Source organism: Callorhinchus milii, unplaced genomic scaffold, assembly GCF_018977255.1.
Source record: "Callorhinchus milii isolate IMCB2004 unplaced genomic scaffold, IMCB_Cmil_1.0 Scaffold6, whole genome shotgun sequence".
In the NCBI taxonomy this organism is placed as follows: domain Eukaryota; kingdom Metazoa; phylum Chordata; class Chondrichthyes; order Chimaeriformes; family Callorhinchidae; genus Callorhinchus; species Callorhinchus milii.
This window is the reverse complement of record NW_024704747.1, coordinates 20,497,325-20,511,142: the sequence shown is the minus strand read 5'-3', so window position 1 is coordinate 20,511,142 and position 13,818 is coordinate 20,497,325. Positions and strand designations below refer to the sequence as shown.

Sequence of the window (13,818 nt, the reverse complement as noted above, 5' to 3'; positions counted from 1 at the left end):
TTCAGGACACTAGTCCAATTTGCATATTCCAGATTGTCTCATAATTTTAGGGAACAAGTCTGGTTTATGAGATCTGAATCATAAATTTCATGCGTTAAATTTACTGTCCGTATTATTGTCCATAATATATCCACAGCGGTTAACTTGCCTTTTATCGGTTCTATTTTTTAATCGTTCTAGTCCCACTTCTCTATCAGTATATGACATAAAACTGAGATTGCCCTCATTTCAGAGAGGTTCAAAGTAATATTGGAGATGAGGCACACTGGAGATATGAACGTGAAAGCTTTGGCCTTTTTTATTCAGGCAGCTGTAGGACAATTAATCTCCTCATGTATTACCAGATAGTAACTTTCAGATCAAATCTGGTTTCTTCCAGCTACTTTCAGATACACCAACACAGCACAACTAAAGGGCATAGGTTTGGGGTTGCAAAGGGACACTTCAGGACAGACACCAGGAAGGTTTTTGTGTACAAAGGGTAATTAATGTCGGGATTGAGTTACCAGGATAGGTGGTTCAGACCAGAATGGAAAAAAATGGCTTATTGCTGTGGTGGGAGGATGGTATTGCTGTGGTGGGTATTTTAGTGGGATGAGATCAAATAGTCCTTCTTCAACTGAATCAATCTCCTGATTTAGTCAAATTGATTATTGTTAATAATTGATGGTTGTAAGATGCTGGAGGAATCCCAGGATACCCAGTCCCATTGTGCCACACTATAACCTAATAAGTAGGAGCAATGCCTTTTTTAATTTATTCAAAACGGATGCATTTCTTCCATAATAATGGGTCTCTTTGACTTTACAGGCCTGCACCAACTTCAACGACAGTGGAGCCTGCGTCACACAGTGTCCTTTACCATTTATTTACAACACCATGAGTTTCCAGCTGGAATCTAACCCACAGGCCAAGTATACGTATGGAGCCTTCTGTGTCAAGAAATGTCCACGTATGTGTAGAGGAAATAAAATCCCCTTTCATTTTGTCAGTGCTGATGAGTAAGAAACTCGCTCATGCCCAAGTAATAGTGTAGTCGTTGACTGTGAAAGAGGATTTTCCTTCAAGGGAAGTAGGTTCTTAATTTAGTCATGAGCTGAATGACACAACTGAGTTGTATTACCAGGCTGCATTGTGTTGAAAATCTTGTGTCAGAGTTGAGCTGATTCCTGTCTGCACTGTATAAGCAGAAGAGGAGCTCCTCAACATGAATATGTGGTGCACAAGTGATCATTTGCTGAGCTGCTATGATATTTTGGCATCGTAGCATCTCAGAATATAAATGATATTGTTACTTATTTTCATTGCTTCCCTCCTGTAATTAAATTCCTCATCCAAACTTCCCAGCTTTAAAGAGGCCAGATGAGTTGTTGTCAATCCCATTCACCAGCTGATCGCTAGAGTTTTTGGTCAGCGATTGGGTTGGCTTAGAGAATCTGAAATGTCACAATGGTTCAAGACCAGTTGTGATATACATGGAATTAGTGCAATTTACTCCTGCTTGCTCATTTTCTCTGCCTTTTTTAAAAAAAAAGTACTTGCCTGAAAATTTGATGCAGTATCCGAAAAAGAATCCTTTAAGATTTAGTTGTCAAATGGGTTTGTGTCTGTGTGTCTGTATGTACACGTGCGCTATTTTAAAATGAGAACATTTCAATTGAAAATCTCCCTGTGTCAAATCTGCGTCATTGGAGAAGACATAATATGGAACGACTCTCTTTGTCATTTTGAAAATGTGGTTATATCTGGATGGTATCGGTTTGCTAAGAGAAATTATTGCATTATTTCGCTGCTGGAATTATTGATCTTCCACTTAAGAGATCAAGTAAAACAAATTGCATGATCAAGTAAAGACGAGTCCATATTAGAGCAAACTGGATTCATTATGGATTTCCCCTCATCTGTTTATATTACTTTACAAAGCTGCTTCTATTAGTCAACCCTATGATCTATCAGAATCCAGTATCTTGTTGGTTATTTTATAAAACTGTTTTGTTCTTTATTAAGGCAACTATACTATTGAAATACTATGTAAAGGCTACTAAACTATATTGTCTAAAATAATAAGCCACTATACTGAATTAAGATAGTACTATGAAATGGCCAATATACTGTATTACAAAGTACTATGGAAGAGCCACTATACTGTATTGTGCAGTGATGGTTACTCATCTTAAAAGTAAATGACTTAACACAAAGTATCGCAATATATAAACTTTTAAATCCATATTAAAAGTGTAAAATCCTGGTGAAATGGGTGGAATGTTTTAAACCTGGAGGTCATAAAACTCACACAGAGAAAATTCACATGGACAAAAATGAAAATGTCTTAGAAATAGATTGAACATTGTGAGATCAAGGTTGTTTTAGGAATATTTTATGTTGTAGTAAAAGCATGGAATATCACTGTGATTGCTGTCTGCTTCCATTACAGCAGCAGGTTTGTTATGTAACCAGCATGATGATGAGCAGGGTGACTTCTGAGGAGAAATAAGCTGATTCATAAGTTGAAGAAAACTTGAGAACGGAGAGAATTTTAGCAGACAAAGGCTCAACAGAGATTAACCTCTACAAAGGACACATCCACTCTGTGATCCCTGTGCCATTACAAAGAACAACAAAGTGATACCCACTTGTTACCTCTGCTGTACTGGTGGATTTCAGTACAGTAATGCAGCCGTTGTATTATTGGAAGTAAAGTGACTTTGTTGCCAGCAGTGGAGCGATATAGAACAGGAAGCCTGATCTGTATGTCCTGTTCTTCCTCATCACCGTTGTTAATTCTTAATGTTATAAAGCAGTAGGTGTCTCGCAACCAGCTGTTTTATGACATTAAAAAAGCACATTCCTTTGAAAGTTCTTAGGCTGACCCTTGGAGTTGCTTAACAATTTATCATCAAGGGGCATCTGCTCAAGGAGGTCTCGGCAATGAAATGTGCATTAGAAATACAGTGTAGGATAAATAACATTGGGCAAAATCTTTTCCACCAAATGGTGCATTTGCTGGTGTCTTTGTCTCACATTACAGTAGGTAACTGTATTTTGACAACACTGAGTCTGTTAAATGTTGGCTTAATACAAGAGTTGATATGCATACATGGGCAATGCATACATATGTATGAAATGGTTGACAACACATCCACTCTTGTTCTGCAGATAACTTTGTGGTGGACTACAGCTCCTGCGTGCGTGCATGTCCAAGCAATAAGATGGAAGTAGAAGAAAATGGAATTAAAGTGTGCAAACCATGCACAGATATTTGTCCGAAAGGTAATGGATGGTTATAAGCTCTGTCTCTTTCTACCTCCACCTGCAAACAGCACTTACTAAATCTGAGACATTTACTGTACTTCAAAGACTTCTACCCTGTGATAATAATGAAAGACTTACCAACCATTCATAATAATCTGCTGGTCAACTTAGTTAACTTTGCACATTGGCATATAGTCTTTTTGTTTCTTTATAGCTTTTCTTTCCTTTAGATGTCATTCTGGCAGGTTGTGGATTCTAGTCCCATATCGGCACTTGAGTTCATGCTCCACTACATTGTTGTGTTGATTGATGTAGTGGAATATTAGATTTTATATAGCATGTGTAACCTATACAATGCTTACCAAGGATGGATTTGCAATCAGCATAGTTAAATGCAAGTACCTAGTTGGAGCTATACAGTATGCTTCCTGCCAGTGCATAAGCATCACACAAAGACATGGTCATTAGACATGTGAATACATATTCCAGATAAGATGTGAAACATGTTTGTGACTCTCAAATGATCACTCCTCAGCTAGGACAGTCAAGTGCTCTCAAGAATTTCCTAGTTCCGAGCCAGATTGAGTTCTTTTTTCTAAAAAAAGCACAAAGATTTGAGAGAGAGGTTCATAGAAAATCAGGGTTTTACATTATGGCTAACATGATTGTCTTATGCCCATGGGAACGTGTGTGTTTGTGGTCGTATTAATATTCTCTCTAAATCAATCTCCAACTATATATTGTGACTTTTCTGGAGAAAACATTGTTTAACTTTGTGGTCTTTGTTCCGTCCCTTTCCCAGTTTGTGATGGTATTGGTACTGGGAGCTTACAAATGGCAAAAACAGTTGACTCGAGCAACATTGACAAGTTTGTGAACTGCACCAAAATCAATGGAAACCTTATTTTTCTGATTACTGGCATTGAGGGGTGAGTATTGAAGCAAATGTCTTTGATTAAACCACATTACATTGTTAACTTAGATTTACTGTTTAGAAAAAATGACTGAAACTATTCAGTATTACACAGCACTCCATAATATATAGTAATACAGTCCATCTCAAGACTTTGTTCTTTGAGCAGCTTTCAGTCACCTTTGCTCTGTATTCCTCCTTCCCCCCAAAACCGTGGTACTTAGCTAGCAGAGTAAAGGGTTTTAAGACATTCCTCCCAATGTGAAAGATGCTATATAAATGCAAATTGCATTGTATAGCTGTAAAAATAACCAAATTAAATATCTGAATACATTGGATAAATGTTTCGACAAAAATAATATTAAGGGTGTTGGGGGGAAAAAGGAAGAAAATGGGATGAGAGAAGAAGCCATCTTCTTTAAAACCAATTTAAAACCATCAGGATAGAAATGAGAGGTTGAATGGCCATTTCTGGTACTGTCAAATATTCATTGCTTCACACTCCCAACCTCGCAGTCATTTACTTTGTCGCATTGGTATGATATCTCTGTGTCTTCTCAGCTGTAAAATGATGTGTGGTTTAAGTCGGGCGCTTAAAAGAATGATGAGCCTAGGAGTGGTCACACGTTGAACTAATCCAATACCAGCAGAAGATTTTTTAATCTTTTTAAAAAGTTTTTCTCCTTTGGCCAACAATCTTGGCCAACAATCCCCAAAATAAAATTGATCACTCATTCCATGGCTGTTTGTGGGATATTGCTGTGCGCAATTTGGTTGCTCTGCATTCACCCACAAAATAGACACAGTCACACCACTTCACAATATATCCTGTGAAGCGCTTTGAGATGCCTCAGTAACATGATAAGGCGCTCTATTAAATGAGAAGATTGTTATTATATATCCAATTACTTCTCCCCCTCCCAAAAAGAAATAGTCCAAATAGATATGAGTCTGCATTAAAATCTGAGTGATGGCAAACAAGTTAAAACTTTGAGGCCTGGCTGATTACTGAGGTGACTGAGTCTTTAGGTTGGTTTCAAAGCAGCAGCTGTGAACCAGTACCAGAACATTAATATTTTATATCTGACTGAGCAAGTTGTTCTTTCTTTCAGTGACCCTTATCATAATATCGCGGCTTTGGATCCCGAGAAATTGAATGTCTTTCGGACGGTCCGAGAGATAACAGGTAATAAAGCTGAAGCACATTTTGCGTAGTGAAATAAGTAAAACCAATTTTCAAATTTTGCAATCTTTCAAAGTCATATGAGATGCAATGAAGCCTCTGTAACTATTCCAAACTAACTTACCATCTCTATCTCAGTGATAATAAATCATTTGTTTTTAGCTGCACGCTCAATCCACAGCCGCCACCCCGCCCCCCGCCATCACCACCCCCGCTTTTAAATCCCACCTTAAAACCTTCTTCTTCAATGAGTGTCTATAGCCACCTCCTCTTCCCCGATCTCCCTTGCTGATCCTGACATTGTAAAGCTCCCCAGGTCATTATACTACGTGAAGGATGCTATATAAATGAGCATTGCTGTCATTGCATTGAACCATTTCATGTAGTGCATTGATTTCAAACTGACCACATCAAATTAAGGCTTTATTGTATCATTTATTTTTACAATTTAACAAGTTTAATCATGGACAATTGTTCCTCTTAAATGGTAACACAAATAGTATATCTTGCCTTTTGTGAAGTACTGCTTATTTGCCAGTGAGTAGCAGCTGGCAGAGAAGATGATGGTACTATTTCAATTTATTGCCTTGCGCAACTGCAGAAAAATATCTTTTCTTCAATTTCTTTATGGAGGTGAACAACATTACAGATGCACGGAATACATATTATAAAATTCCATGGATGCACCCTCATTGCAGGATTGCATGTTGATTTATATGCCATTTTGCACTCACATATATACCAACAGGGAGACATGAGTGCATGGATCGTGAGTGCCCGGAATAAAATCAGAATAAATATACACACAACTCTACTTCTTTTTACCAAAGTTCTGTCTCTGCTACCCTCTCCATGGCCATAAAGGTAGACAGAAAACTACAACACTCTCAGTTGCACATGGTAATTCCTGAGACAGATTTCCTGATACCTGTGTTATCTGTTCCACTTGCTCTGATCTAGAAGCAACAGCTATCTGTTGGTGCTGTTATTTTCAACAATTACTTGCATTTAAATGGCACCTTTCATGTTGGATGACGTTGTATACAACAACAACAAGATTCCATTTATAAAGCGCCTTTCACGCCAGGAGGACGTCCCAAGGCGCTGCACAGTTGGGTCAGGACCCGAGCAGGGGGAAATGGTCAGGGTGAGGGGAGGGAAGGGAGGGAGCGAGGAGGGGGGAAATGGTCAGGGTGAGGGGAGGGAGGGAGCGAGAAGGGGGAAGAGAGTCGAGAGGGGAGCTGAAGGCTCGGTCAAAGAGAAAGGTTTTGAGACCGGCCTTGAAGGAGGAAAGGGAGGATGGAGTTCCAGAGCCTCGGGGCTGAGAGGCTGAAGGCCCGACCACCGATGGTAGGGTGATTGAGGCGGGGGACGTGGAGCAGACTGGAGCCGGAGGAACGGAGGGTACGGGCAGGTAGGTAGGGGGATAGTAGGTCAGAGAGGTAGGAGGGAGCGAGGCCGTGGATGGCCTTATAGGTGAGGATGAGGATCTTGAAATCAATCCTCTGGGGGATGGGGAGCCAGTGGAGGCGAGCGAGGGTGGGTGTGATGTGGTCCCGAAGCCTGGTGCGGGACAGTACACGAACTGCAGAGTTATGAATGCTGAATTCAGAGTTCAGAGTTCCGAAGTATAATGCTTCACAGTGGTGGGGTTGGATACCAAGCTACAAGGAAGGGGGGAGGGAGAGGTGACCACTCGCGCTGTTGAATAAATAGGTTTTAAGGTGGGATTTGAAGGTAGATAGGGGACAAGGGATAAAGGCAATGAGTTCCAGAGGTGGTAGGTGTAGCGACTGAAGGCTCGGTCATTGATGGGTTTTAATTCACAGTAAGCCTGTGTTATTTTCAGGGAAAATAGCAGCGCAGGGAAAATGTCCATTGACAAAGTCCTCTGCTCTCTTACTGGAACTCACATTTTTTCAGTCTCTTGCTGCATGAACCTAATCTTATTTTTTTTTTGCTAGGATTTTTGAACATCCAGTCGTGGCCGAGAAATATGTCCGATTTCAATGTGTTTTCCAACCTGGTGATAATCGGTGGCAGGAGCTTGTACAGGTGAGTGAGAGTCTGAGTGGTTAACGTGCTTTTTGCCACACCAAGTTTTAAAGGTCCTGTATTCGGATGAGTTGTTGGACATTTTTTCCTCTTTCTCGTATCATGTGACTGTATCTTGGACTGGGGTCGCAGGCTGTTACCAAACCTGTTCTCTAACTGGGTGAGATGAACTTATGTGAAATACCCTCTTGAATTTCCCTCCTTTATGACATGGGGAGTACCTGGATTCTGCAGAATAACCTGCCTGGTAGCACAGTTGAGATTGGGAGCTCATTGCCTTAGGAAAGATAAACCTTTCTTGTTCTTTACATATCCCATAGGCAAGTAGCTGATAGAGCAATCAGCTCTGCTCTTCAGAGCAGCTAAAGCACCAATTGTATTAAGAATTACAGGAAGGGAGGGAAATTACTGACAATTTCACTGGTTGACTTTCATATTAAATCTTATCTAAATAATGCTAAATGAATTGGTCTTTCTTATCAACCTGTTAAATGGAGTGAGAAACAGACATTTGGGTTCCAGAAATTGTTTTTTATTCTCTGGTTTGACAGCTCCTGTATCATTCTTTCAGTTGCCTCCAGCAGTTAATTACGAGCAGGCAAACTGGCCACGTAACAGCACTACAGCGTCTCAGCTCATGTACCCCTGTAGCACTCTACTACGATCTCAGAAAGATGCGTTGCCTTTTGGAAAGCCCCTGTGTGGATTCCCACTGTCAGAATCATGACAACTGGTGCCGCGACTAGAGAGTGGGAAAAAATATGCATTCATTGGTTAATTCAGTTCATTGCAGTAGTTGATTAATTACGGTGTTGTTTCAGTATCTCTCTCAGGATTACAGATGAGAGATCACATCATGTGTATCCAATTTTAAGTCACAATTATTCATCATGGATTATGCAGATCCTGCCGTTAAATAGCATCGATGCCACGTGTGCTATTAGGAGTGCAGACACATCCTCTTGACAGGAACTTCTTGCTGCAATCACATAATAATTCTTTCACATATCGCAAACAAAAACATTCACATGTGACGAGCGGCTGATCTGAATGTTTAAAGTACACATCATTAGGGTGCACTTAGACAAACAAGTCAAAGAAAAATTCACACCATCATCTGAAATGTATCATTATATACTTTTTCAGCTTAAGGCATCAAGCATCATTTGCGTATAATGTCATGAAATCCACAGCAGCGTGCTATAACCAATATTGTATTTTCTACCCATGAACAGTGGGATTTCCCTGCTGATTTTGAAACAACAGTGGGTAACATCACTCCACTTCCAGTCCCTAATGGAAATCAGCGCAGGCAACGTATATGTGTCGGACAACCCAAGCCTGTGCTATTATCACACTGTGAACTGGACTGTGCTGTTCAGAACCAACTCACAGAAACCAGTCATAAAGAATAATAGAAATTCACAGAACTGCAGTAAGTACTACATACTTCTCTCTATAACCCTCTCCCAAATGGAGAAAGAAACCACGAATGTATTCTTCAATACATCTTAAGAGTTTCTCAAGCAAAGGTGTTATAAAATCCTATAAATACATTGCTCTTCTATGTATATTTTTATGCCGAATAAGTATACGGCTGCATTGTACAAGCAACTTAGAGAGTTTGCACTAAAATATAGCTTTGAAATAGTGGGCAAATTGCATACTGGTTTCTATGGGTAATATGCTTCCCAGCTCAAAGTGAAAGATTACTTATTAAAAATTAGATAATAAGTAATTAGAATCAGATAGATTTTTAAATTTATAATTAGTTCATAGAGCAACTTTCACCAGAATTATTTACATTATTGCATTATGAAGACTGCAGCTGGGGATTTTATCCAGTTAAGAACCAAATAACATGTTTCACATGCTGTTCATATCGTGCACTGAGCTGTGAATCAGTCAGGTCCCAGCTGTCAAAAGTGTTAGGTGGGGATGAGAGTGCAAATTAATTTGGGATTCAGATTTAGGAATGAGAGGGACTGAAATGCAAATGTTACAACCATAAGGCTAGCCAACAAATAAATTGGATCTAGTCAACCTCAGTTATATAAAAAGTGAATAATTTTCATCCATCCCAGCAACTTCTCTGTTAAGAGGCAAGAATGTGTGTTATTTGAGGCTAACTTGATTATGACTAACATCGTAATGGACAACATTTATACAGTCTGCGTCAAAAAAACACTACTGCCCATAATCTACCTTTGACCATTTTAACCTAATATATGGCCCATCTCAAGACATTATCTCTTTTGGTCCTCATTCCCTTCCCCACCTTTGTCAGCTCCCACCCCTCAGCTCAAATGGCCACCCAGCAGTTTCAAGCAATTTGAGTTGTCCTCCTGTCATACACAATAAGCATTATATATTCTAAATTTTATTTAAAATAATAATCCTTGAATTTGGTATAGTGTGGTACTTTTCAAAATTCTTCACAAGTTACACTGTAATGTGAAGCAACTGAGATCTGCCTGAACAGAGGTGGATGTTGCACTGTTTGAAAAGGGAAAGGAGTTACTCCCAGTGTCCTGGCCAGCAATCCCCTAAATAAAATTGATTATTCACTTCAGGTCTATTTATGAGACATTGCTGTGCACAAAAATCGGCTGCTGCATTTGCCATAAAATGCGCAGTCACTTTACAATATATCCTGTGAGATGCTCCTGATCTGAAAGGTACTATATCAAATGTAAGGCTTATTATTATTTTTATCATTATCACAATCAAACAAAATGTGTTATTGCGAGTCGCCAGTGTATTTGCTGTTCAATTTATGATCGAATAACAAATACAATGTGCCAGTTCCGGCTGCTTGTAATGAAAGAATTTTCTTGTGCAAGTGATGTGAGTGACACTGCTTCTTTCTTAGCTTCTGATAAGATGGTGTGTGATGCCCTCTGTTCAGACAACGGCTGCTGGGGACCAGGACCAGACCAATGCTTGTCTTGCAGGTTCTTCAGTAGAGGGAGCAACTGCACTGAATCCTGTAACTTATATGAGGGGTAAGTAATCAAATCATGCCCGTGCAGCCAATCTAATCTAAACTCTTAAACTAATCAACAACAACAAATGCAGCGGCCTTCATGCTGGGTAGGGTCCCAGAGCGCTACAATCAGGAGGCAGGAGGGTGTTTTTCCACTGATGGAATCAAAAACAAAAGACAAAGATATTAATAGTACATGAATATGAAGCGAATTTTCAAATAATTGGCTCTTGTTGTCGGACCAGGATGAGGACAGAGACAGAGGCATTACCTTGCTTGGCTTTGTGAGGCTGGAATACGATTAGTATCTGAGCAGAAGCGAATTAGCTTTCCCTACAATTTGACCACATTAGAGACCAAACTTAATAATAATTATAATAGTCCTTCCATTTTATATAGTGCTTTATCACGTCCTCAGAAATGGCTCAAAGTGCTTCACAGAGGTGTTCTGTAAAGTGCAGTGACTGTGTATTTGTAACCAAACTTCTGTGGCAATGCATTGCGCATTTTTTTTAACAGTTCCCTTCTTGTTCCTATTATGTAGTAAACACTGTGGCATGAATGTTCTCTAATTTTACCTTGTCTAAATGAGGTGTGCAGAATCTGTCACAATACAATATTTAAGTTTTTTTAATCAACACAAAGTCTGGATGGATGGTTTCAAATTAAGAGACTGTGTACAGTATCCTAATTATGAGAAGAAAATGATGGGATTACTATAATAAAGATTGAAGTAGATTTTCAAAATTAATTTCCCTTGGTGGGAGTAACAGAAATGTAAAACTTGTTTTTGTATCCTGTATGAATACGGTGGTTAAGTCTAACATTGACCCTGCGAGACGATTAGTTTTTAATTAAAGCCAGCTTTATTACAATTTAATACTTATCCATTTGGTATCATAAAGGACCAGTATTGATGAATGTGTTATAATGTTTTAAATAATTGATGCTTTGAAAATATCTATTTTGGCTGCTCAGGTAAATTCAGAAATGCTTTTTTTAAAATATTCGTTTTAAAGAGCTGAAAACGAGCCACGTAACTTTTCCTCTGAAACCCGATTACGACTCAGAATCAGGTTTGCAACCATTCTAGCATTTATCTATCTAATATTAAGATTCAGACTCCCCTGAGATTGTGTCCTTCACAGCAGCTGAAATATCATTATTACATTGTTGATCTTCTCTCGGAATGAGTGGCCATACTATGGTAGATTTTCGCCCACAAAATATAAAGTCAATTCACTTGACAGTATAATCTGTGAAGTGCTTTTAGATGTCTCAAAGATGTGATGAGGCGCTATATCAAATGCAAGGATTATTATTATATAGATAAGGTTTGCTCATTGAAATACTACATAGGCAAAATAAATGAATCCAGGAGGTTATTGGCCATAAACAGTATGTCACACAAATACGTAATGCATGTTTTACAAACCAGTAAAGTCGTAGCCCCATTATTAATAAAGGAATTTTATGAACAGCCTTTTTCAATTACTTGAGTGTGAATAGAGCCCTGCACAATTTAGGGATACTTTTTTAAAAAAAAGCAAAACAGTACACTTTGATGCAAAACAAAACAGACCAACAATTATTTGGAAGTTACACCAATGCAAGACATTCAGAGTTGTGAGGGCAGACATCAAGAAGCGTTTTCTAAATGCAGAGTAAATAGTGGCTGAAATATAGGTTGTAAAGAAGGTTAGTTGTGACCAAGACACTGGATTCATTGAACTAATGTTGTTGGGATTTGAGTGGGTTGATATCAAATATGCTAGAGAGCCTTTTCATCTGAACCTTTCTTTGTGATCTTTGTGAAGAATAAATATGCTCTATGTAAGAATTTTTTTTTAACCACTTAAGTTGCAGGTGATAACCAACAGCAACACTTATTATCTGGCTAGTTAGACGGTCACATCAAGACTGGATGTATATTTTGCCTTCCTGCTGCTCTTTAACTCTTGTTTAGAGATAAACTATTTGTAATGTTAGCAGTCATCAACTGTCGGACAGATTAATTACTGGGTTGATGAATAGTTCCAACTTCACAACAGAACAGAAGTTAAAACATTTACAATTCGTAATTAGAATGTAATTCCACTCTGTTTTCTGAGATGTGTTTCACCGGAACTATAAGTATTTTCAGTGTACCCATTTCAGAGAGAACTCCCTTCTGATGCTTGTCTTTAAGTACAGGAATCCCTGTCCATTAATCAATGCTGAAGGCATTCTCCAGCTCCATAACTAGCCAATATGCTAAACTTAAACATCCAGGTTCCTGGGGCTGACCTTCGCGAGAGACGTTAAACCGAGGTCTCGTATGCCTGTTCAAGTGGATGTTAAAGATCTGCAGTACTATTTGAAAAGAAAAACGTTCTAACAATCCCCCAGTTAAATTGATCATTAGTTTCATGGCTGTTTGTTGGACATTGCTGTGAAATTTGTCTTTGAAATATCCTCCTGACATGAAAGGCCCCTGATCAAATGCAAGGATTTTTATGATGATGATGATTATGTTTAGGGATTTTGTTACATATTGATCCTCTCTGAACGCAAGTATAGAGAAGTGATTTCAAAATAGTAGATCGAAGAAGACTAGATGAAATGTCTTAAAAATGTAACATGCAATTTGTAATACTGAGCTTCCTCAATATCGTTCAGGGAATTCCGAGAATTTGCAAACGGCACCGTCTGCATGGAATGTGACGGACAATGCGAGAAAATGGATGAAGATATAGTGACGTGCCATGGATTGGTAAGAGATCAATTTCGAGGCTGCCTGAGGCCTGTTACAGAAATGTACCATTGGGTTTTGTATCAAAATGCTCGGTTACCATGCTTATTGTGCACCACATACAAAGATTTGCGGAAAGATTTCACAACCTGGAAGCATGGAGTGAAATGCAATGGGCTAGCTTCATCCTAACAAACCTCTCCCGTGAATCTTGGTGAGGTACTACACTACAGCCAATTGGCCCCTCACCTTGGTTCTCAATGGAGGCTTTCCACTTAACAGCTTGTCTGTCATCTGTGGTCTCGAACTTCAGGAAATGTGGATTGTGCTGAGTGTGATACTTCCTTCATTCCACTGAGTCACAAGGTGTTCGAGCAACTGATTAATGGGTGCCACGCAGCATTAACGTTATTTGGATGGCTGTGCACTTGACATAGACCGTGAGAAGTGTTCCCTTAATGTAGTGGACCCTAGCAGTATTTCACTGAGCACCCCTGGGTTGTGCAATCTGTTGTGCAAAATGTATGGGTTTGCAGCAAAAGCTTGTTTACAGGAACATTCCCTCAGCAAGTAAATAGCACTTTTATTTAATAGACTTTATGAAGCAAAAACTGCCATAAATATGGGAATTATAGACTGAGGTGTCTCAAGAAACACATTAACACTTGGATGGGTGCCTTTTAACTTGCTTCTAGACC

The 13,818-nt window shown here is 39.1% G+C and overlaps 1 protein-coding gene across 1 annotated transcript in view; it reads left to right on the top strand.

Annotated features, from left to right (window-relative positions):
* The window catches only part of LOC103182941 (receptor tyrosine-protein kinase erbB-4), a 374,750-nt gene that overhangs the window by 254,613 nt on the left and 106,319 nt on the right, over window positions 1–13,818 (top strand). Inside the window, exons 7-14 of the mRNA XM_007900138.2 lie at window positions 811–952; window positions 3,157–3,270; window positions 4,055–4,181; window positions 5,278–5,351; window positions 7,313–7,403; window positions 8,639–8,838; window positions 10,276–10,408; window positions 13,048–13,141. Of these exons, the coding sequence (XP_007898329.1) occupies window positions 811–952; window positions 3,157–3,270; window positions 4,055–4,181; window positions 5,278–5,351; window positions 7,313–7,403; window positions 8,639–8,838; window positions 10,276–10,408; window positions 13,048–13,141 (975 nt within the window). The remainder of the gene's footprint in view (window positions 1–810; window positions 953–3,156; window positions 3,271–4,054; window positions 4,182–5,277; window positions 5,352–7,312; window positions 7,404–8,638; window positions 8,839–10,275; window positions 10,409–13,047; window positions 13,142–13,818) is intronic.